General features: G+C 42.0%; 6 protein-coding genes across 6 annotated transcripts; 1 reads left to right on the top strand and 5 right to left on the bottom strand.

The window, feature by feature from the left end:
- Positions 1-2,549: 2,549 nt before the first annotated feature.
- LOC120417513 (cytochrome P450 4C1-like) lies at positions 2,550-5,066 on the top strand. The gene is made up of 2 exons (XM_039579594.2): positions 2,550-3,298; positions 3,851-5,066. Exons 1-2 carry the CDS (start codon positions 2,653-2,655, stop codon positions 4,780-4,782), a joined length of 1,578 nt encoding a protein of 525 aa, XP_039435528.1. The 5' UTR covers positions 2,550-2,652; the 3' UTR covers positions 4,783-5,066.
- On the bottom strand, positions 4,834-7,300 carry LOC120417515 (probable cytochrome P450 313a4). The gene is made up of 2 exons (XM_039579598.2): positions 6,141-7,300; positions 4,834-6,085 (listed from the first exon to the last, which is right to left on the bottom strand). The coding sequence occupies exons 1-2, from the start codon at positions 6,755-6,757 to the stop codon at positions 5,185-5,187; spliced, it is 1,518 nt and encodes a 505-aa protein (XP_039435532.1). The 5' UTR covers positions 6,758-7,300; the 3' UTR covers positions 4,834-5,184.
- Positions 7,301-7,907: 607 nt separating this feature from the next.
- LOC120417514 (probable cytochrome P450 313a4) lies at positions 7,908-15,534 on the bottom strand. The gene is made up of 3 exons (XM_039579595.2): positions 14,485-15,534; positions 10,871-10,997; positions 7,908-10,740 (listed from the first exon to the last, which is right to left on the bottom strand). The coding sequence occupies exons 1-3, from the start codon at positions 15,099-15,101 to the stop codon at positions 9,952-9,954; spliced, it is 1,533 nt and encodes a 510-aa protein (XP_039435529.1). The 5' UTR covers positions 15,102-15,534; the 3' UTR covers positions 7,908-9,951.
- A 2,129-nt stretch (positions 15,535-17,663) lies between these two features.
- Positions 17,664-19,546, bottom strand: LOC120417516 (probable cytochrome P450 313a4). The gene is made up of 3 exons (XM_039579599.2): positions 18,792-19,546; positions 18,608-18,734; positions 17,664-18,550 (listed from the first exon to the last, which is right to left on the bottom strand). Exons 1-3 carry the CDS (start codon positions 19,415-19,417, stop codon positions 17,804-17,806), a joined length of 1,500 nt encoding a protein of 499 aa, XP_039435533.1. The 5' UTR covers positions 19,418-19,546; the 3' UTR covers positions 17,664-17,803.
- A 237-nt stretch (positions 19,547-19,783) lies between these two features.
- Positions 19,784-21,567, bottom strand: LOC128092294 (cytochrome P450 3A19-like). Its single transcript, XM_052709639.1, has 3 exons — positions 21,438-21,567; positions 20,967-21,039; positions 19,784-20,907 (listed from the first exon to the last, which is right to left on the bottom strand). Exon 3 carries the CDS (start codon positions 20,850-20,852, stop codon positions 20,052-20,054), a length of 801 nt encoding a protein of 266 aa, XP_052565599.1. The 5' UTR covers positions 20,853-20,907; positions 20,967-21,039; positions 21,438-21,567; the 3' UTR covers positions 19,784-20,051.
- LOC120417523 (probable cytochrome P450 313b1) lies at positions 21,490-21,984 on the bottom strand. The gene has a single exon (XM_039579606.2). The coding sequence runs from the start codon at positions 21,982-21,984 to the stop codon at positions 21,490-21,492; it is 495 nt and encodes a 164-aa protein (XP_039435540.2).
- Between the last annotated feature and the right edge of the window lie 1,470 nt (positions 21,985-23,454).

Raw genomic sequence — 23,454 nt, 5'->3', positions numbered from 1 at the left:
CAAAAAAGGGTATAAATAACACTTAAGTGCTTATAACTTTTGGTAGGGTTGTCAGATCTTGAATGTTTGGCCTCTTGTACACCTATCTAAAAATATATAATATGAAGAGTTTTCTTACAAAAACAATCTTCTGAACCTAAGTCAAAATAATTTTTGTAGCATAACATTTGAAGTACTTAACTAAACTTTATAATTATCTATAGCGACTTATGGCACCCCAAGACGGATCGAATGAGTCCAAAAATGTCAGAATCGCTTCAGCCAGTGCCGAGATAATCGAGTGGGTGACAATTTTTTGATCAACATCCCACCACATACACAGACATTTGCTCAGATTTACGTAAAGGTGTGTGTAGGAGTTCTAAGGGTTTGTTCAAATATTACATCCAGAGATTTTCGGGATTTCAGACCGCCGAAGGGCCCATTCAAACCTTCGGATAATCGAACATCGGATAATCAAGTCTGGGCTGTAATTTTGACATAGGACTATGTCTCTACTTACTATATTGGGGGGCCAGTTCAGAAATTCGATCCAAAGCGTCACTTTTAAGCGTTAAAAAAGGGGACATTTTGAACGCTTATATCTTTTTTCCCTGTGAATCAATCCAGATGGTTGGACCACCAATCGAAAGAGGAAGACTTCAGCTATTGTTTAACTACATAGATAGTCTGACTAAACATAGTTAAAGCACTTAAAACATGCAATCAAAATGAGTAATTTTTCAGTACAAATCGGACAGATGCCCAATCAGAGCGAGCGTAGGCATTCGAGACCGCGCCCCTTTTGTGCCGTTCTCCGGCTGTGCCGCTATTTAAGCAGAAAATTTCGCAAAAGCAAGTCACATTGGAACGAGCACTCGAACTGTGCACGTCGGGCCGGCGCGGAGCAGCAGCAGCAGCGGCCAATAGAAGAAGAGGACCAGCAACCAGAAGGAAGAACCACCGGCAGCAGAAGGAGGAAATTCGAGCGAAGCGGACGGCGTGGAAGTCGCTATGATGCGGCGGTTCTCATGAAAAATGGTCAATTCGACAGTGGTGAAAAAAAAGCTGGAGTGGCCGGTGCCCTCGAAGAAGGTTCCCTCGGGGCCTGGGGGGACATTTACAGAAACATACGAGTTGTGGCAATATGGGTATCAAAATTCATGGTTTTTGATACTGAACATAATAATGGCCATTTTGACAGTAGTGGCCACAACCTGGAGTGGCCGGTGCCCTCAAAGAAGGTTCCTCCGGGGCCTGGGGGGACATTTACAGAAACATACGAGTTGTGGCAATATGGGTATCAAAATTCATGGTTTTTGATACTGAACATAATAATGGCCATTTCGACAGTAGTGGCCACAACCTGGAGTGGCCGGTGCCCTCGAAGAAGGTTCCCTCGGGGCCTGGGGGGACATTTACAGAAACATACGAGTTGTGGCAATATGGGTATCAAAATTCATGGTTTTTGATACTGAACATAATAATGGCCATTTCGACAGTAGTGGCCACAACCTGGAGTGGCCGGTGCCCTCAAAGAAGGTTCCTCCGGGGCCTGGGGGGACATTTACAGAAACATACGAGTTGTGGCAATATGGGTATCAAAATTCATGGTTTTTGATACTGAACATAATAATGGCCATTTCGACAGTAGTGGCCACAACCTGGAGTGGCCGGTGCCCTCGAAGAAGGTTCCCTCGGGGCCTGGGGGGACATTTACAGAAACATACGAGTTGTGGCAATATGGGTATCAAAATTCATGGTTTTTGATACTGAACATAATAATGGCCATTTCGACAGTAGTGGCCACAACCTGGAGTAGCCGGTGCCCTCAAAGAAGTTTCCCTCGGGGCCTGGGGGGACATTTACAGAACCATACGAGTTGTGGCAATATGGGTATCAAAATTCATGGTTTTTGATACTGAACATAATGGCCATTTCGACAGTAGTGGCCACAACCTGGAGTGGCCGGTGCCCTCAAAGAAGGTTCCCTCGGGGCCCGGAGGACTTTTTACAGAACCATACGAGTTGTGGCAATATTGGTATCAAAATTCATGGTTTTTGATACGGTACATTAAAATTGACATTCCGACAGTAGTGGCCACAACCCTGAGTGACCGGTGATCTCAAAGCAGGTTTCCCCGGGGCCTGGAGGGTCTTTAACAGAACCATACGAGTTGTGGCAATATGGATATCAAAATTCATGGTTTTTGATACTGAACATGAAAATTGACATTTCGACCGTAGTGGCCACAACCTGGAGTGGCCGGTGCCCTCATGGAAGGTTCACCTTGGGAGAACATTTATGACAATTTTGTCGACAAATCTATGAAACAAAATAAAATAATCTTATTCCAGATATCACTAGCAATCCAAAAACCCATTCAAATTGTTTGGTCCTATGTCTTTCGGTTATGTCTCTGACATACAATCTTGAACTTTTTTTTTTAATTTAGATATGATGAGAGTACAAACATAAGCTATTGAGACGAATGGGTACAAGACAAATTTCACTTTTGCTACTGGAGAATATTTAGTATTTCATTAAGTCATGAGTAAGATACTGTAAAATAAGTAAAAAACGACTCACCGCCAGCAAAAAGCGTCTTATTGTCATAGATTTAGCTACAATCACATAATGAGATTCAAAAAAGTGCAAACTAAACTGCACTTATGACTATCATCAAAACTGTCCATTGTCCAACAAAGAGGGTAAGCGGACTCGGGAATAAAACGCCCTGCCCTCGCCCACACTGTAATCAGTCCACAATGTATCACTTGATAGTGCAAGTTGCGCTCTTTCTTGCGGTTCTGTTCTGTGCGGATTTCTGGTGGAAACGCGTTGTCCACCGGCAGCTGAACAAACTTCCGGGCCCCGTGTCGGTTCCGTTGCTCGGTTCGGGTTACGTGTTCCTCGGGAAGAACTGTTCCCAAGTGTTTTACACCTTCCAACGGTTGACGGCCCGCTACGGTCAAGGAGGTGCACCGATTCGGTTCTTCCTGGGACCGGTTCCGTTTGTAATTATCAGCAGTCCCGAGCACGCGCAAGTCATCCTCAGCTCGAGCACGTGCCTGGCAAAACCGTGGATTTATCGGTTCACACCGCTGGAAGGGATATTTTCGCTTCCGGTGGATAAATGGCGCCGCCATCGGCGGGCAATACAGCCGGGCTTTAATTTGGCCGTGCTGAACAGTTTTATCCCCATTTTCAAACGCAAGATAGACATTTTGGTGGAGAAATTGGGGCGGGAAGTTGTTGGCGGAGGAACGTTCGACGTGTACGGATATGTTGCGGCCTGCACTCTGGACATGGTTTATTGTAAGTATTTGGCCTTGGCGGGTAAGCAACATGAGTGAAATGTGTGAACTTACCGGAAATCCATCCTTCTTCTCAGTAGTCAATTCCAGTTTCGGGTTTTATACAGAAATCACTTCTTTGATGCAACAATTACACTTCCTTTTTAACTACTTTTTGTTGATCAAACCGAAAACTACAAAGAACATACCGATTCTAATAAACCGAAACGTCCCTAAACAAATCCAAGTTTTTCCCGCGCGTTTGAATTTGACAGCTGTATGTGTTCGAGCTTGGAAAGTCCTTAGCAAGAAAGCTCAAACTTGAAACTTTCAAGCTGAAAGCTTTCATTGGTTATACTATAACAAAGCTTCTAGAGCCACCACAGACAAACAGATGTATATCTCTTTTAAATTCCACCAATCAGAAATTAAACGACTGATTTAAATGAAAGTGTTTTTCTCGGAACTTTCACCACACTATCTGTGGAAGATGTACTAACATGCGTTTCATGGTAGATACTGTTTTCAAACCCTGTGTTATTTTTCCTAACTTTAATTTGATACAACATTTCAGCCACAACTCTCGGCATGGAGATGAATATCCAGCAGCAGGCGCGCAGCGCATACCTAGACGTCCTGGACGAGTTGTTCGAACTGGTGACTAAACGGTCCACCAACGTGCTGCTGCATCCCCAGTGGGCGTACCGGCTGACGAGTTACTACCGCCGAGAGTGCCGTGCCCGGCAGATATTTTGCGCCCCATCCACGGAAGTACTGCAACGCAACCCGATACTGGCTCGATCACCGTCGGAATTTTCTGATGTCAGCAAGCCACAGATCCTAATTGATCAGCTGTACGATTTGGCACTGAAGGATCCCACTTTTGACCGGGACGCGATCGAGAAAGAATTGAACACGATGATTTTCGGCGGTAATGAAACAACTGCGATTACGATGTCCAACGCACTTTTGCTGATCGCGATGCATCCCGAGGTGCAGAACAAACTGATCGTTGAAATAACACAGGTATTGGGAGAGAGTTTTGCGAACATTACCATTGAACAACTGCAACAGCTAACCTACATGGAAGCAGTTCTAATGGAGGCAATGCGACTTTATCCGATAACGACAATCCTGGGTAGAAAAACGGGTGCAGATCTTCAGCTGGGCGAGTATCGCATTCCAGCTGGAGTCAACCTGGCCATCGATGTGTTTAGCATTCATCGGAGTGCGGAACATTGGGGATTAAATGCGGATTTATTCGTCCCGGAGAGATTTCTAACCGGCAAGCATCACCCTTATGCGTTTCTCGGGTTTAGTGCGGGCCCTCGAAATTGCATTGGGATTCGCTATGCGTGGATCTCGATGAAGATGACGTTGGCGCACGTGCTGCGGCGGTTCGAGCTGGAAACGCCCCTTCGGCTGCAGGATATTCGTATCAAGGCGTCGATGACGCTAAAGGTGATCGGCGGGCACATTATAAGCGTTCGGGCTAGGGATGAGTGAGATTTTTCGTTTATTTGTTGTTAGCTAATAATTATGGGTTCGATTTCCATCTGCTCCCAATGAGCTCTGTCTAGACTGCATGAATTCTGAAAAGATTAAAATCATCGATAAGCCCACGACGGGGTTGTGGTAAAAGTTATGATTCCTAACTGTCTAGATTTGACGGATATAATTGTGATATTTCACACAACGTAGGTGTATACAAATTTAACTGTAAAATGTATAACACTCCCTTACTTTAATTACACCTAGCACAACGAAATAAATGTTTTATTTGCTCTCTTGATTAACATTTGCATGTTTCAGTGCAGCACAGTCTAACTATTTAATAGCAGCGTATGCAATTACTCCCATCAGAGTCGATCTAATTACCACCTGCAAACCAGCCTCCTTCCCTCCGTGCTACGAAGCTTTTTTCCCATCCCTCCGTTCTATGCTGATCATGTACCCGTTGCCGATCCGCATCACGATCGAGGCATGAAACTTAAGGTCGACCAACCGCAGCTCGGTGGACAGTCGGTACCGTTTTACGAGCTTGGCCAGCACAATCTTGAGCGAGATGTAGGCGTACTTGGCGCCGGTACAGCTCCGAACTCCACCGGTGAAGGGCAGGAACGCGAACGGGTGCCGCTTGGCACAGTTCTCCGGGGAAAAGTTTTCTGGGTCGAATTCTTCCGAGCGATCACCCCAAATCTTACGATCCCGGTGCACTTTGATGGTCGGGATCATGATCTGGGCGCCGGCTGGTATCGTATACTGGCCGACCTGAATTTCTTTTTCGCACTCGCGGGCAAAGACTGGCACTACCGGGAGGATTCGCATCGATTCCTTGATGACCATCTCCAGGTAGACCAGCTTGGCGAGATCTTCGTAGTCGATGTAATCGTTTGGTGCGGCGTCGATCACTTCCTGGTAGAGCCGTTCCTGAACATCGGGATGCATGGCCAGCAGAAGCAGCGCCGTGGATATGGCGCAAGCCGAAGTGTCGTTGCTGGCGAAGATCACCGTGTCCAGATTCTCGATGATGCACTCTTCGTCGAAGAAATCCGACTCTGAGGCGATCGCTTCCAGCCGGTCTATGAACAGTGGCACGTGGCGAACGTTGTCCTCATCGCGGTAGATGTTGCACTTTTGGATGGATTTCTTCAGCCTGTCCGCTTTCCGCAGCTCGAGCGTCTTTCGTGACATTTCCTGGAACATCTGAACTCGTTTCATCTCTTCGCGATAGCTGGGCGTCAGCTTGTAGATAAAGTCAGGGTGTAGCCACGCCTTGTAAATGCGTGTGAATTTGAGTGTTTGCATCCTTTAAAAAAAAGCGGATCATTTAACATACCCCAAAGTTTCTCAACCCTACTCACTTGTCGGCATTCTCCAGGTAGCGCTTCTTGTAGTCACTGTTGTCCTCGTCCAAATCCAACCCGAGCGAGTTGACCATCGTGGTGCTGACGGTGTATTCGCCGGCCTTCTCGACCATGTTGAACTGTCCGGTACCGGCTAGCGCCAGCAAACTCTCCGCCAGCTTGTCGGCTTTTGCGTTGAACGTGGGCACAAACCGTTTGACGACCGCGTTCGAGAACGAAGGGTTCAGCAGCTTGCGCTGTTTGCGCCACAAATCCGGCGGCGCATTGAAGAGACCCTTCTCGAATCCCAAGAACCGGTACACGTACGATCGTTTCACGCAGTCCTGCGAGTTGAGGATCACCGCAAGGTGTTCCGGATTGTCGATCACCACTATCAGAAGCGGACCAAACCAGGCCCGCATGGGCGTTGGTACGACGTGCAGGAATTGCAGGAAATACGGCAGGATAGTCGTCGGACCGCGACCGATTCCGATGTGAATGCTTCCAATCAACGGCCAATCAAACGGACCTGGAATTTTGGCGGCCAGCTCATACAAACGCCTTCGCGATCTTCTAAAGAAGTAATACCACGTGCAGACCAGAATCCCCATGGCCACGAGGAGAACCGTCAACATTTCGCAAAAACCGCTCTGTACTAGATCTCCAAATCAATCCGAATCCGAAGTTGCTACAATACTGGACGAGGTTCATCTAAGGCACGAGATATTCATAACGTTCCGCCGCAATCAAGTCTCGAGATTGATATCAATTATCGCTGGGCTGAACTCGGCGGAGGGTGGGAAATATTCCGGCTCTCCGGTTGTTACGGGAGATTGACGAAAAAAACAAGCGTTTACCGTTGAAATTGCCAAGTTATAGGGTACTTTAACGTTTCATGGACTTGCGAGAACTTTGGCGTAACGATCCCAACTTGAGCAAATTGGTAATTTTAGATACCGTCAACGTTTATTTTTTATCTTTGCAAAAGTTGTGTAGTGAGGCTTCAATTACAGTTACAAGGGTTAGGACGTTGAACTGTAACCTTTAAATTGGTCGATTGTGTTCTAACGTAACAGGTGTGAAGGTTGATTGTGTATCTGTGGGAGGAGGGGCAGCGCATTTGGTGGACCACTAGGGTGGAATCGAGTTGTATGGGAAAAATGAAAATGATAAAAATCCATTTAGCAACACATTGCATTTTCACATTCTTGAATTTACAAAATTCATGTTTTATTATTTAAGTATAGCCCTGGATGTCCTGAAAGTGTGTGACAGATACAAAGATACAGAGTTTTCAAAAGTACACAGTAAAATATTGTGTAAATTTGGAAGGTTGAAGGTTATCTCTTTTATGATGTAATTTTACCTCAATTTAGACTGAAAAAGCGACATTACAACAGAAAAGTGGTAAAATTACACATTTTCAGAGGTAAAATTTCAAATTTTTTCTGACATAAAAGATGTACCACTATAGATGTAATATTACCATGATTTTTTTTTCTGTGTAGTGAATTGAAATAATCAGTAAAACTCACATTTTCTGTCAACATTTCCATAGGAACCACCGTAATCTGGGGTGAATCGGGACTACAGTCTGAATAGGGACAGCAGTTTTTAGAGCACTTAAAGCTTTTAAATTTGGAAATGGATGTACACATTTTGTTGGCCTGAGTCTGTTCTAACCGAAACCGACCAGAAAAATCAAAATATTGTGCTCCAGCATGGTTAAAACTGCTGTCCCAATTCGCCCCATGTGTCCCGATTGACCCCAGTTTACGGCATTAAATATAACACAAACGTGACCCAAAAATGTGTTGCTGAAAAAAGTAATGTTCTATTCCACCCTAGTGGACCTAATTTTCTTTTTAATGCTATCGATCAGTGCAATCTTTGACCTGTTTCGCAGTACACGTTTTTTAGAAGCTGAATTACAATGTAACACACATGAATTTATATTTTAGTTTACTACGCAATGATGCGTGCGAACTTTGTGTATTTACAAGATAACCGTCAACTGGGGCGAATTGGGACACATGGGGTGAATTGGGACATCAGTTTTGACCATGTCAGAGCACAACATTTTTATTTTTCTGGCTGGTTTCGGATAGAACAGACTCAGACCAACAAAAATTGTACACCCATTTCCAAATTTAAAACCTGTAAGTATACTCTAAACAATGCTGTTCCTATTCAGACTGCAATCCCGATTCGCCCTTAGATGACGGTACTAATTTATAATAACAGGCATGATTATAATTTAAATAACAGACAAAAAAATGGATTAGTTTTATTGTTTATGTAAGGTATGCACTTCGGAAGAAACCGGTCAAGATAAATTTCAAATGAGAAGCAGCGGTAGTGAAAGCAGCCTAGAGAGGGTGAAGAAAAGCCCCAAGAAAACGTTCCCTCTAATTGGTCCAGCCGTTCGTAAAGCTGTTTCTTGACCCCCTTTCTTTTGAAGAGCATACCGGCATCTAAGCTCTAAATATTTAAATAAAGAGAGCACTTTATTGGCTTTAAAACTTTATTTTATTTAATCCTCTTATATATTTTATTTTGTCTTATCACTGTGTGGTTTCCTGGACAATTTAAATAAAAAAATACTTACCAATGAAAAAACTTATCAGATTCAAATTCAATGTTTCATATCGAACAAGTGTTATATTGTTTAATATTATCACGTTTCTTAATAACTTTATTAAGATTTTTAATTAATGGTCTTGATTAAAAAATAATGGAAATTGTACACTCCCCGGTGGTTGGTCACTTTTTTAGTTTGAACCCCGTTGGTTTGACAAAGTCAAACTAAAAAGTAACGAATTATTCCTTTTTACACGGGGCTCATGTTTACTACCAAACCAATTGCCTGGTAGTTGGTGTGAGCTCTGCGTAAAGAGGGTGTCAAACTAAAAAGTGACCCCGTTTGTTTGACAACGATTGATGTCAAACCATCGGGGTTTCATTGTATTCCTTGATAAATAAATTAAACAAGCAATAAAATATAATCTTAATTTACAATAAAAGTTACAAATAGAGCCTAAGAGAAGCCACTTGTTTCCCTAGTTCGGTTTTTTTGCCTCCCTCACTGAGGAAAGGCTATACATGGAGAAAAAAGAGTTCCCAAATTCGTGAACACCCGTTCATGAAATTGGGAACTACGAACAAAGTGTTCAAATTCCATGGTACGTTTTTGAAAATCGTACCATGGCATTTGAACACTTTGCTCGTGGTTCCCATTTTCATGAACTGGTGTTCACGATTTTGGAAACTCTTTTTCTCCGTGTGCAATTGAACTTCTTAAATACACCTCCTAGATATACCTTCACGTTTACAGATCGACTCAGATCACTTGCGATAACATGGCACGATCACGACGATGCTACACTACACTTATAAAAATATTACAAAACATAACAAAAAAACACAAAATGGGGCTCAGATGCTAGCACGTCGCATCTCAATGGAATATAGTGATTGTGTAGAAAGTTGTTTATTTTCTATGGGAGAAAAACTTTTCCCAACACTGCGTAGGTTGATTGATTACAAACAGTGTTCATCGTGCGACTCGATCTTTAATTTCTTTCAATGAGTTTAATCTGATAGTCTAAACCGTCGCACTGTTATGATTGCTTGTGTTAAATAATGTTTGTATTCAAATTACTTTCACGGCAAGTATTTACTTACAACTTGGGTAGACAGTTATTACTTTTAGAAAGCTGTTCTGAATGTATTGTGTATTGAATAATGATGTGATTTTGATTGTTTCAGACTGACAATGTTAAATTACAGCTAAATTATCTCACTACTTAAAAGAAAGATTGCGCCACTTTCATTGATCAACAGTTGGTTGGTGAGAACTTTCCACTCGCTGTTCTATACTCACTAGATACCCATTCACCACCCGCATTACCATTGATGCGTGATACTCTAGGTCACATAATTTGAGGGTGGTGGAAAATTTGTAACTCTTGATCAGCTTGATCAGCGCAATCTTCAGCGAAACGTACGCGTACTTGATTCCGACGCAGTTCCGAATGCCACCGCTGAACGGAATGAACGCGTACGGGTGCCGTTTGACGCAATTCTCCGGCGAAAAGTTCTCCGGATCGAACTCGTCGGCCCGCTCGCCCCAGATGTTCTTGTCCCGGTGCACCTTGATGATCGGCACCACGATCTGCGTGTTGGCCGGAATGGTGTACTCGCCAATTTGAATTTCCTTCTCGTTTTCACGCGCCACCACGGCCACCACCGGAATGAGGCGCATCGTTTCCTTCAGCACCATGTCCAGGTAGGTCAGCTTGGCCAGATCTTCGTACTCGATAAAGTCGTTCGGGAGTGTGTCCCGGATTTCCTGGAACAGCCGCTCCTGGACGTCCTGGTACATGGCCAGCAGGAGCAGCGTCGTCGAGACGAGCGAAGCCGTGGTGTCGTTGCTGGCGAACAGGAACGTGTCCAGGTTCTCGATGACCCCCTCGTCGTCGGTGGTCTTCGACTCGAAGTACATCTTCTCTAGGCGCTCGATGAACAGCTGGGGTCGGCGCACGTTGTCCTCGTCCCGTTCGGCTGCGCTAAAGGACTCTGGGTTGGTAAGGCGCATGCGCTTGCGGGTTTCAAAAATCTTTAAAAGACAAGAGTTTTAGAATAATTTCCAAAAAAATCATCAACTACCATGTGTCTCCATTGAACTAATAATGGTTTGATGGAGACGCATGGCAGTTGACTTTTTTACAGTTCTGACCACCACTTACATTGCGTGACATGTTCTGGAAGAATTTGAGCCGCCTTATCTCCTCGCGGTAACTGGCGGTCCATTTGTAAATCGACTGCGGGTGCAGCCAAGCCTTGTAGATGCGGGTGAATTTCAGCGTGAACATTCTGCGAAGTTAAAATTGGGATAAAGATTTTGTACCTGCTTGGATATTACTTATGAAACCGTAAAAAATGTGAATTCTGGAATTTGTCGGTTAAAAACTGAATCTAAATAATAATAGTAAAAACAAAAAAAAAAAAAAAAGCATTAAATAGGTGAATCTAAGTTTTTGTTAATCAAAAATAAAATGATTTTTCATTGATAAAGATTTATGAAGTAAACTGTTGTCTGCTTTAACTTTAAAAATAAATAAACAGATTGTAACATCAGATTGGAAAGGCACAGGCACGTCCCCTTTCCCTTTTTCTAGTTATTTATTTTAAAATTTCAGTACACCTACACTGCCGTTCTACGCATAATTGTCCCATGTCATTTTTGGACGATTCTGACTTTTTATCATTTTTAAGTTTAATTTTACGTATACTTTCAGAAAAACACATAAAATCTAGTACTTTGTTCAGAAAATCATTGAAAACAACACCAAGTCTGTTTGTCCCATCGTTGTACTTCTACGCATAATTGTCCCACCAAGTATTTTCTATCGCAAAATCATGAGTTTTACGAAGCATTTTATCTTGTTTACATGTTCACCTACAAGAGGATTATAATTAAGGGTGATACAATGTTAACCGGGGTGATTAGGGACATATAGGGCGAATAGGGACCCACGGGACAATTATGCGTAGAAACACAGAAATCGATCGAAAAATTTCAATCGCGTTTTTCTCAGTTGCCCTTTTTTGAACATGGGACAATTATGCGTAGAACGGCAGTACACCTCTCGTAATTACTTAATAACAAAAACAATTTAAATAACATCCAAAATCTTCCAACGTAGATTTGTTCGTAGATAGTTTACTAACATTTTCCCGAAATATGGTGGATTTTGATGAACACTACCTTAAATGCCAATAGTTTGAAAATTGACCCAATCTCACCCCTTAGAGGGGGTGACATTGGGTCAAATGAAACTAAAATGATGCTCAAATACAACGATATGGTAAAAACAAGTCATCCAACAGTGTTTCTTGTTCGAGGGAATCGTATTGACATGCTATAATGTTTGAAGTGGAGATTTTCAAACATTTGGGTAGTTTTTGAGCAATCCCAACAAAAATTTTAGAAAAATGATTTTTCAAGAGGTCATTTTTGGCCAAAAACGTACCTAAATTTCAGACAGCTGTCAAAATAACAGGATTTGCTCTAGGAACGAGATTTTTTCAGCGAAGTTATCTTAAGATGTCCCCTACACAACCCTTTAAACAGAATTCAGTTTAATTGAGAAGAATCTGAGAAATGGTGAAATCCGTAAAAAATCACTTTGACCCAATCTCACCCCCCCAGACCCAATGTTACCCCCACTGACGGTAGCAGAACTGTATTGATGTCATACGCCTTTCTAATTAAGTTCGAAATTTGGTTTTGTTTTGCACTCTCTTCGACTTAGACCTAAGTTCAATAAATGTTTTTTATGCGTTATAAAGCCGATGCCGATGGGTGGTTATGTTACGGTGTCTTTTGCCTTTTCTTCGATTTTTCTATTTTTTCATAAATCAATTTTTAATTTTGTGCGTAAGTTTGGCTTTAGTATTTTTGAAATGTTTGAACCAAGGTATTTTCAAATGTTGAATTGGAATTGTTTTATACTGCGAAATAAAAACAAATAATTATATCAATGATAATGGTGATCTTAAACAACGGCTTAATCCTCCAACTGAGTATAATTTTCAATTTCGTTATTTTCAATTTCGTTAATTGTTTTAATTGTTTGATATTTAAATAGAATTTGCACTTAAGAGCGAGTCCACGAACAGGACATACCCCTTTGTATGGGACGTTGTTTGGTCCCAGATGTCCCCTACAAGCTGCAGGTCGAACCGAGTTGATATCTGGATGGAACACTTTTTTATTTGAGTTTGAAAATTATACTTTTTTTCACTAAAATGCCAATAACTCCCTTTAGATTTAACCAATTGGGATGCTTCTCCCTGCATTTTGTTGCATCTTTTAAGCCCTTTCAGATGCATTTTGAATTTTGAAATTAAATTGAAGTTAAAGCCTTTTTATGATTGTTTACGTTTTTGAACCTTCAAACATTGTGTCCCGATTTTTCCCACTTCCCGTTGACATAGAGTGCTCATATTTTGGCATATAACATGCTAGTGAGGTCGATGCGAGATGGGTATGCTTAAGTAAAAAAAAAAAAAATAAAATGGTTTAAAACATCTAAATCAGGTTGAGATGTTTTTGGTCCAATCCCAAGTAACATTTTTTTTCCAGGAGTTCTACAAGAGCTCTTCAAGATAGCTACAGCATAGCAGTTTGGACCGCGGTAGGATAAAACTCTCTTCAAGTACTCTTCCAAACTCCTGAAAAAGTTTTGGAGAGAATTTTATCCTACCGCGGTCCAAACTGCTATGCTGTAGCTATCTTGAAGAGCTCTTGTAGAACTCCTGGAAAAAAATGTTACCTTAAACTGGGGTCAATCGGGACACATGGGGCGAATTGGGACAGCAGTTTTAACCATGTTGGAGCACAATATTTTGATTTTTCTGGTTGGTTTCGGTTAGAACAGACTCAGACCAACAAAATGTGTACATCCATTTCCAAATTTAAAAGCTTTAAGTGCTCTAAAAACAGCTGTCCCTATTCAGACTGTAGTCCCGATTCGCCCCAGATTACGGTACTTGGGAACGCATTTTTTAAAACAAGATTTTAAATAAACAACTAGAAAAGGACAAAAAGTGTAAGATGGCAAAAAATGGTGCTCTAAAATTTTATTTTCAGAACAGATTCTTTAATGAAATTTTACTTTTGGTTTAAAACATGTATACTTATTAATATCTTAGCACAAAAAGTTTAAAAATAGTGCCAAAAAATAAATTATTGAAATTTAAGGTCATACAAGATAGCAATTTACCCAAAATTATTAGTTTGCATCGTAAATTTAACGGTTTTTTTTAGCAAGATTAATATTTATTGCACTGTATTATATATTCAATTACAGGAGAAAGTACTTGTGTCCATTCGTAAGCTAATGTTCATTTTAGGTAACATTTTAAAATTCAATGTCTCGTAGAATGTTGAAGCATGTAAGTATGTTGGTATGCATTTTGAAAAAAAAAATTCAGTTTTGTCTGGCAGACTTAGAAAAAAATAATATTGGCATAAAAACACGATAAACAAACAACTCAAAGATGTTGAGAGATAACTAATCAGGTTGGCGGTAGGTGGTTTTGGGATCCACACAAGACTAGGGCTTTTTAAAAGATTGACATCACTTGCACTTGCACCCAGGATTGTTCTCACTTTTGCATCGTCAAACCGGAAAAATGGTAAACGTGTGCTTATTGAAATTTTATCTCCATCGTGACAGATTTAAACCCGACAAGTGCACTCGAATTACGTTCTGCGTCGTTACTCGTGATAGAAATGTTCACGAGTATGGTTTCACATCAGACCGAGATTTATTAGACATGAACGATGACATACTTCTCTCCGTTCTCCAGGTAGCGCTTCTTGTAGTCACTTTGGTCGTTGTCCAGATCCAATCCCAACGCGTTGACCGATGACGTCGACAGCGAGTATTCCCCAGCAATGGCCAGGAAATCGAACTGTCCGCGTCCAACGTGGTGGCGCAGATTCGACACAAGGTTGTCGGATTTTTCGTTGAACACTGGCACGAAACTTTTGGTGGCCGCGTTTGAGAACGAGGTGTTTAACTGTTTCCGCAGAACACGCCACAGTTCTGGTGGGGCATTGAAGAGACCCTTTTCGAAGCCCACGAAGCGGTACACGTACGACTTTTTCAGACAGTCTTGCGAGTTCAAAATCACGGCCAAATGTTCCGGCTCGTCGATGAGGATGACCAGCAGGTGTCCGAACCAGGCCCGTATCGGCGATCGGAGTGTGTGCATATATTGGAACAGGTAGTTGAAGATTTCCGTTGGACCGCGCCCAATTCCGATGTGGATCGCACCGATCAGGGGCCAATCCAGAGGGCCAGGTATTTTGGCCGCCAGTTCGTACATCCGGCGGCGCGATCTTCGAAATAGGTAATACCAAACGAGCAGGAAGAACCCGGCGATTGCCAGCAAAATCTTAAACATCGTGACACTGAACGTGATCCACTTTTGGTTGTTTCTCCGACGTTCACGAATCAACTGAAACTAGTTCATCAATGCCCATTAGCATCACCAACGTTCGTTGATATATTTGATTTTCCAAGGCAAATTGCATTCAAATATAGGATCGTAAAACGTGGGAATGTATCGATTCACTTCAAACACTCGCTATCGTAACTAGATCTGTTCCGAACTATTAGTTGATCATGAAATGACTTTCTTTGTGCGACTTAGATACAATCACGGTGAGCTTCATTCCTAGCACAATTTGCACAAAACTCCAGATTAACGATCTGTTCACTAAACATCCAAACAGTCACTAATATAGAAAATCACCGTTCAACCGATCCGGGCAAAGTCGTTTCAGCTACTGAGACATTGATTCGGACCCGACTTTGAGGATACCCAAAGGTGCACTGTTTCTAATTAAATGCGCCACTGACTTGGCAGTATGCTGATGAACGACACGTGTTGTACGTGCAAGTACAGATCCGCAGCCAGCATAATTTATTGGTCAAACGAGTTGACCGAGTGGCTGTTTTATTGCCCGGCTATCGTTCTAGGCTCATTCTAGACAAGCAGCCCGAGAGTAGGTGTCTGCGGGCAGGTTCAACAAGGCATTGACTTCGTGTGTGGCGTTTCGTGATTTTAATATCTGATTAGCAGTAGTAAAATATTGAATGACTAAACAAATATATGGATTTTGTTTATTTGTTAAGGATTGACTTTGAAAGTAATGGATCCAGTTTGAAGTAAATTTCCTGTTATTACTGTTTGAGTAAAGAGTTGACTCATGAAAGCTTCAACCACTTACATTAAGAGCACTTCACAAGGAAAAGCGGGTAAAGGATTTCCAAGAAATTAGTCACTGCTGCCCAAAGTTTTTCGAAAATTTTATCATATCAGGATATAACGAATTTCAATCATGGTTTTCCAGATTTCACACAGCAGTACAGCAGACCCCTCTTCGGTTATCGCGATACTTTGCTCTTATTGGTAATGTTGGTCCCTTATCACGAATCAGAGGTTAATTTTTTTCGATATCTCATGATGATGAGATTTTTTTTTTAATTTTCACTGAGCCTCGACACCTACACCCAAAATCAGAGTCGTGAGAATCGTTCCCTCAAAATTTATTGAGAGCTCAGTGCCAAAATCGAAAGAATAATGCTACCAACTCACACCATCATAACAAATGTGTTCATTCGATGAATGAAACAATAAATCTCCAACAAGTGTCATATATCGCCATCTGACCACTCCTTAATCATCAAGCTGTGGTGGCCGAGGCAGTTAAGTCTTAGGGTTAGTATGTCGAAGGTCTCTGGTTCGATTCCCGTAGTCGACACTTTTGGTTTTTTGTTTGACGGATAAACTTTTTTTGCAAATGAACCTCGAGAGAATAGTTCTTTCGCTCATCTCAAGCTGTGTTCTCTGTGTCCGTGAATGGAACCACTATTCTCTCGACTCGAGGCCATTGTTCTCTCGGACCTTGCTGCCCAGTTTTGGGTGTACTTTCTTTGTGTAGGCTGATTTTTCTAAAAAATGCCAAACAGCCTGTACAGGTTGCTCAAAACCTCAATGTTACACCAAAACATGCGCAAGAATCTGGCCTACACGCCAAACGCTTTAGTGCCAAAGTGCCTCAAAAAAGTGTATTTTTACGCGTTAAATCCCATTTAAAATTCAAATGCAAAGCGCCAGCACGTCCAATCAAGCTCATATTTGTGATTTTGGCTCAGTACGTCCACCGGAACTAACCTCTTAATGCCTGCCAAAAAGTCATTTTTGTTACACTCTTATATATAAATTTAGTTGAATTTTTAATTCAACAAGATAACAAAATTAAGTTTTTAAAAGTTTTTTTTATAGAATTTACAAACAAACAAAATGTTTACAAATGTATGTTCAATCCGAATTCTTTTGAGGTGATTCGATGTACACGGTTGAATCACACGTAAAATCATGTTTTAACGTATGATTTGCTGCAAATTTATATTAAATTGCATTTAAATTTAAATTTTTAATGACGTGCAAGAGTGTTACATCATAAATTCGGAAATATTGTGTTGTGTGTAGGAGAACAAATTAAGAAGAGGAAGGAACAAAAGTTAAAAAATAATTCACGAAACATGCCATTATATGAATGTTGTAAAAACTTTTGATATAATATTGGAGTATCACACCAAACCACACCACACCATATCCCTTTTTATACTATTTGAAATCATACGAGACATTTTTTGAGAAAATAATTTCGTAACTTGCGACGCCGGAATGTATGAAACAAACGTAGTTTTAGGAAAATTTAGAATTTTCCATAAATACGTGCAATTGCGATTTTTAAGTTCTTAAATCCCGAAATGTTTCCAACAGATATTGAAACCCGTAAATAAACTCTTTGTCAGAAAAACAACGCACCAACAACTTGACCAAATTAGAGCAACAAAACCTTGAGCTTATAATGGCTTAATAAAATACTGTATCTATTCAGACTGTAATTCTGAGCCATTTCAATTGACGGTACCTTGAGTAAAACAGTTTGCATTGCACGTGGTAAATTGTTGAAGTTTATTGATAGATTAACGCCAAATAAAACTATTTACTGATTTGTCAACAATTTTACTTAATGTAATCCCTTATCGTAATATTTTTTTTTTAACATCACATACATAAACCCAAAGTCATCACCGCCGCTCCAACCGCACCATGTGTTTGTTGACAATCAGCAAAATCAGCGACGGCTCAAACTTGAGCTGCTCCAGCTTCAGCTCCGTCCTGAACCGATACCGCGCAATCAGCTTGGCCAGCACAATCTTCAGCGACATGTACGCGTACTTCATCCCGATGCAGTTCCGGATGCCTCCGCTGAACGGAATGTACGCGTACGGATGTCGCTGGGCACACCGTTCCGGCAGGAAGTTGTCCGGATCGAACTCCTCCGAGCGTTCGCCCCACACCGCCTTGTTGCGGTGCATTTTGAAGATCGGTATGACCACTTCCGTCCCCGCCGGGATGGTCCACTGGTCCACGGTGAGTTCCTTTTCGCAGATGCGACCCAGGATCGAGCCGACGGGAACGAGTCGCATCGATTCCTTGATGACCATCTCCAGGTAGACCAGCTTGGAGAGCGCCTCCTGGGGGATGAAGTTGCTTGTGGCGGTGACTTGGGATACTTCCGCGAAGACGCGTTCCTGGATTTCCGGATGCATGGCAAGCATGAGCAGCGTCGTGGACATGACGTTCGAGGTTGTGTCGTTACTGGCGAACATGAAGGTATCGATGTTGCTTAGAAAGGTTTCCTGGTCTATTTCCTGAGTGTCGAACGCCATACGCTCCAGCCGATCGATGAGAACCTCTGCGTTGGGAGGATCCTCTTGTGTTGGGAGTTGGGAGTTGTTGTTGATTCTTGTCGAATCGCGAGCATTGGAGATCTGTAAAAAAGTTGATTAATTTTGATTGTTAGGGAGATACGTTTAAGCTGAACAAACTTCATGTGTAAAATCTCGTATCATACGAATTCGTTGTTTTTCTTCCTGAAACCTGTCTGTGAACTGGTAGAAGAAATCCAGATGTAGCCAGGGTTGATAAATGCGTCGCCAGACGAGAGTCCATAGCCTACAAAAAGGTGAAATTGCTTTATCATGCCGATCATTAGACTTATACCGGAGTTACTTTTCTGCATTCACGGCGAATTTTTCCTTGAATTCATTATCGCCAGCGCGCAGATCGACTTTGAACAGATTCAACAGGGTAGCCGTTATGGTGAATTCACTGACTTTCGGAAGCAGATCGAACGTTCCCTGGTCGACGTATTTGTCAAGACTTGTCACCAGCTTATCGGCACACTCGTTGAAGGCAGGCGCAAAGTTCTTCAGGACCAGCGGTGAAAACGACGAGTTCAACCGCTTACGAAGTAGTTTCCAGTGCTGGGGATCGGGCGTCATTAGGAGTCCTCTATCGAAGCGGAAGAATCGGTACATGAAGGACCTCCGAATGCACTGAGTGGAGTTGAGAACCACAGCCACGTGCTCTGGGTGATCGAAGGCCACCACAAGAAACGGTCCCAACCAAGCTCGCGCGGGTAGCTCCAGTTTGTGCAGGAATTGGGTCATGTACTCAAAGATATCCCTGGATTTTGTGACGCCAACTCCCAGATATAAGCTGCCAATGATGGGCCAATCGAACGGGCCTGGGATCCGTGCGGCCAGCTCGTACAGCCGCTTCCTGGACCTCCGAAAGGTAAGGTAGTAGTACGCGACCGAGCAACAGGTGAAAAACACGAGAAAAAGTTCGATCATGGTGTGTGGTGGAGGTTGAACTTGGCGCCTAGAATAACTGTATTATACTAAGTACGCTGCCGGGGAATTAGGTGCTATTTATCACTTTAGTAGACCGAACAGGTCTGGAGTGCTGCCGTTGTGTCTCTGCAACGGGAGTAAGTTGCGTAGAGTGCTAGAACAACGGTGTGATAAAAGTCAAGTCGAGATGATGCAGTAGTGCATGCGTGTGGTAGTAGCCGGGGGTAGTCTGTAGATCACGTAATTTGTACTATTAAAATCAAAAGTTTTAAAAGTTCAGCGGATACAGACTAGATATTCATATATCCCGTTGAATGTGAAGAGTTACGTTATTTTCACGCACACCACCTGTGAGAAAATTCATTATACAGTATGAAGAGCTAATTGATCGCAACCCGGCTGAATTGAAGTTGGTTTGCCTGCTTCAACAGTTGACTTCGTGATCGCAAAATGATGAACTGTAGTGATGAGAGTCTGTTGCGTTGTGACGTTCTCAGTAGATATACAGAAAAATTGCTTCCTTAATTTGCCTAACAGATGTTTAGGATGCTGGAAACGTACATCAGCATGTAATTTTATTTGTTTGCTAAGCCCAGAGGATAAATCTTCATCTTTAAACACACTGCTATCGAACTCATCTCCGCTCGATCCTCAGCACACTTCCATTCTCGATCCGTAGCACCATGGACAGTTTCAGCTGGAGGTCCTCCATCGCTAGTTCGGACGAGAATCGGAACCGCCAAAGCAGGTGAACCAGTGCCACCTTCATCAACTGCCAGCTGTACCGAATTCCAACGCAGTTGCGCAACCCGGCCGTAAACGGTATGTAGCAGTACGGATGTCTACGGGCCGTACGTTCGGGCGAAAAGCGCTCAGGATCGAACGCCTCGGCGTCCGAACCCCAGTACTCGGGGTTGCGCTGCAGTTTGAAGATCGGAATCGCGACGTTCGCCCCGGCCGGAACGGTAACCTGCGTCAGCCGGACATCGCCCGTCACTTTGCGGGCCACGATCGGTCCGATCGGGAAGAGTCGCATCGTTTCCTTGACGACCTGTTCCGTGTAGACCAGCCGGGACAGGGCGCCTTGGTCGATGAACTCGCGCTCGAACGGGTTTGGACAAACGGTGTTTATTTCTTGGAAGACCTTTTCCTGGACATCGCGATTAATGGCCAGCATCAGCAGGGTCGTAGCGAGGGTGGTAGCGGTTGTTTCACTGCCGGCAAAAATGATCGTCTCCAGGTGGTCTTGGATGGCTTCCGGGTCTGTGGAATCTTTGCTCAATTGGAAGACACGGTCGATGAAATGTGGGGATGTGATGTCCTTAGGAAATTGCTGCTGTCTTTCAGTCATCATAGCTTTCACCTCCTTCGGTAGCTGCTGGAATATATTGAACTGCTTATTTTCTTCCTGATAGCCTGAAGTCATCTGATACATAAAATCAAGGTGTTTCAAGGGGTTGAAAATTCTTTGATTTATTAACGAGGTCAGCCTAAAAAAAAAGATCAGTTCTTAGAAACATTTCATACACTGATTTGGGATAAATCTTACCGATCAATACTATTGATATATGATTTGTTCCATTTTTCATCACGTTCTTCAATGTCATATTGGAAAAAAGTAGCTGCAATAGAAAAACAATTTCATCAGTCTGAAACTAACAGCCTACGATTTGCCCTAACTTTTATAAACTTGTAGAGCAATTATCTTTGAAAATCGAAAATTAATTTCATTTGAATTTTAAAATTTTGCCAAAACTTTGTAAAGATCTTTCCTAAAGTTTTCAAAATCTCTAGATTGTTTTCTCTAGACTGGAAATTGAACGAAGTTGGGGACGTCAGATGGATTATTAGTAAGGGATTCATTTGAAAAACTAACATTTAAACAATTAACCTATAACAAAATCCATAAAAATAGGTTTGTTCAATAAAAAGTTAAACTTATGTGAAAATTCATTTGAAAGAGATTTGAGATTTGAAAGATTGCTGATTTGCCGACATTGGGTGCTCCTGATAAACTTACCACATATTGACTTGAGTGCACACTTCTCAACCTGATACTGAATGTTCACCTCTCAAGCCGGCAGGAACCGTTCCAACTCCTTGCACAAACTCCGGCTAGTTTTCGCAAAGGTGGGCAAAAACCCGTCCACCACCTTCGGTCCAAAGGCCGGCATCAGAACCTTCCGGTGCCGTTTCCACAGCTCTTTCGGCGCCGCAAAAAGTCCGAGATCTACGTGGAAAAACCGGTACGGATCGACCTTGTCGAGGCAGTGCTGCGAGTTGAGCACAATTTTCAAATCTTCCGGCCGATCTACGACGACCATCAGCAGCGGGCCGAGCCAGAACTTGACCGGCGATGTGTACCGCTGGGAAATGTCCAGCAGGGCGGTGGCCAGTTCCACGTCGGTTTTGCCGTAAAATTGGTAAATGCCCCCGAGTAGGGGAGGGAAGCCGGGGGGTCCCGGAATGCGGGAGGCCGCTAGCAGGAATCGGCGGTTCCTCCAAAGGCTCAGCAGCAGATGGGTGATACCGGTGATGATTGTGAAAATCACGAGAATTGATAACATTTTGGTGCGGAGTTGTGATGTGATGCTATTGATTTGAAATGCAACTAACTGAGCCGTCATGGCTTGAACATGGATATATATTCGATGGAAAGTTTGACCAGCAAGCATGCATTGCTGCAGTTGATTGTTTAGCCGGAACAATTTAATTAAGTAATTGGATAAACTTTGTACTTTCTGAGGTTAACAAACTGTTGTTGTTGTGCTCTACTGTCACAATTAAGGTGTTTTAATACCGGTCTATGAATTTTAATCAAGGTTTTTATTCATTATCATCCAATTGAGTGCTAAAAAGTTCACCTCGTAAAAAACTTGAAATTAGCTGTTCAAATTGAATCAAGCAGAACCAAGGAGAGATTTCCCTTAAAACAAATTTTGATTCTAGTGCTGAAAAGTTGAACTTTTTAGCACTCAAATGGATGCTGAAATAGTAGTTTATGCAACAAGTTGCAAAAAGAGATTTTTTTCAGCACGAGTCGTACATTTATCCAACGAGGTTCACCGAGTTGGATAAATACGACAAGTGCTGAAAAAATCAAGGTTTGCAACGAGTTCCATACAACATTTTTTGCATTTCTGAAAAACATCCATTGAGTGAAATTAGAAGTCGAATGTTCATGTATTTTATCAATAAATCTTTTAAATCAAATTTTTTTTGAAAAGTATTACTTTTCAAAACTAGTGCTGAAAAGTTCAACTTTTCAGCATCCATTTCAGTGCTGAAAAGTAGAACTTTTCAGCATTTGTTTTGAAATGTGTTTCTATTCGATTCTGTTATTTTTAGTAGATAAAAGTAGGCTGTTTCGTCACGCAAGAATGACAGGAAAAGTAGGAAGTTTCAAGACGGAATTGCCAAAAGTACTTTTTGCAATTCCGCTGTGAAACTGTCAACTTTTCCTGTCCTTCTGGAAAAACAAAACGGCCTACTTTTCCCTATCTAAAATAACTGAATGGAAATTTCAATACTTCAATACCACTGAGACCACTGAAATGGGTGCTGAAAAGTAGACCTTTTCAGCACTAGTATCGAAAAGTAAAAATTTTCAATATGTTTTTGTTTTGAACGGTAAATTTACTAAACACATGAATGTTTGACATAAAATTTCATTCAAGAAGCGATTTCCAGAATTGCAAAAAAAATTGTAAGCAACTCGTTGCAAACATGCTTTTTTCAGCACTCGTCGTATTTATCCAACTCGGTAAACCTCGTAGGATAAATTTACAACTAGTGTTGAAAAAACCTTCTTTTTGCAACTTGTTGCATAAACTACTATTTCAGTATACTGTTATTTTTGGCGATGTTTCATCATTCACGAATGACAGGGTAAGTGAATTGGGTCCTAAAATGAAGCTTAGATTGCTGATATTATTGTTTACAGCGATAAAGCTTATTTTTCTGAGTACAATGACCCTTTGTACGAGCACAAAGAGTTTAAAATGGATTTTTAAATCAATTTTGAAAAATTAACCTCG

This window comes from Culex pipiens, chromosome 3, assembly GCF_016801865.2.
Source record: "Culex pipiens pallens isolate TS chromosome 3, TS_CPP_V2, whole genome shotgun sequence".
NCBI classification, from domain to species: Eukaryota; Metazoa; Arthropoda; class Insecta; order Diptera; family Culicidae; genus Culex; species Culex pipiens.
This window is presented reverse-complemented; position numbering and strand designations above follow the sequence as displayed.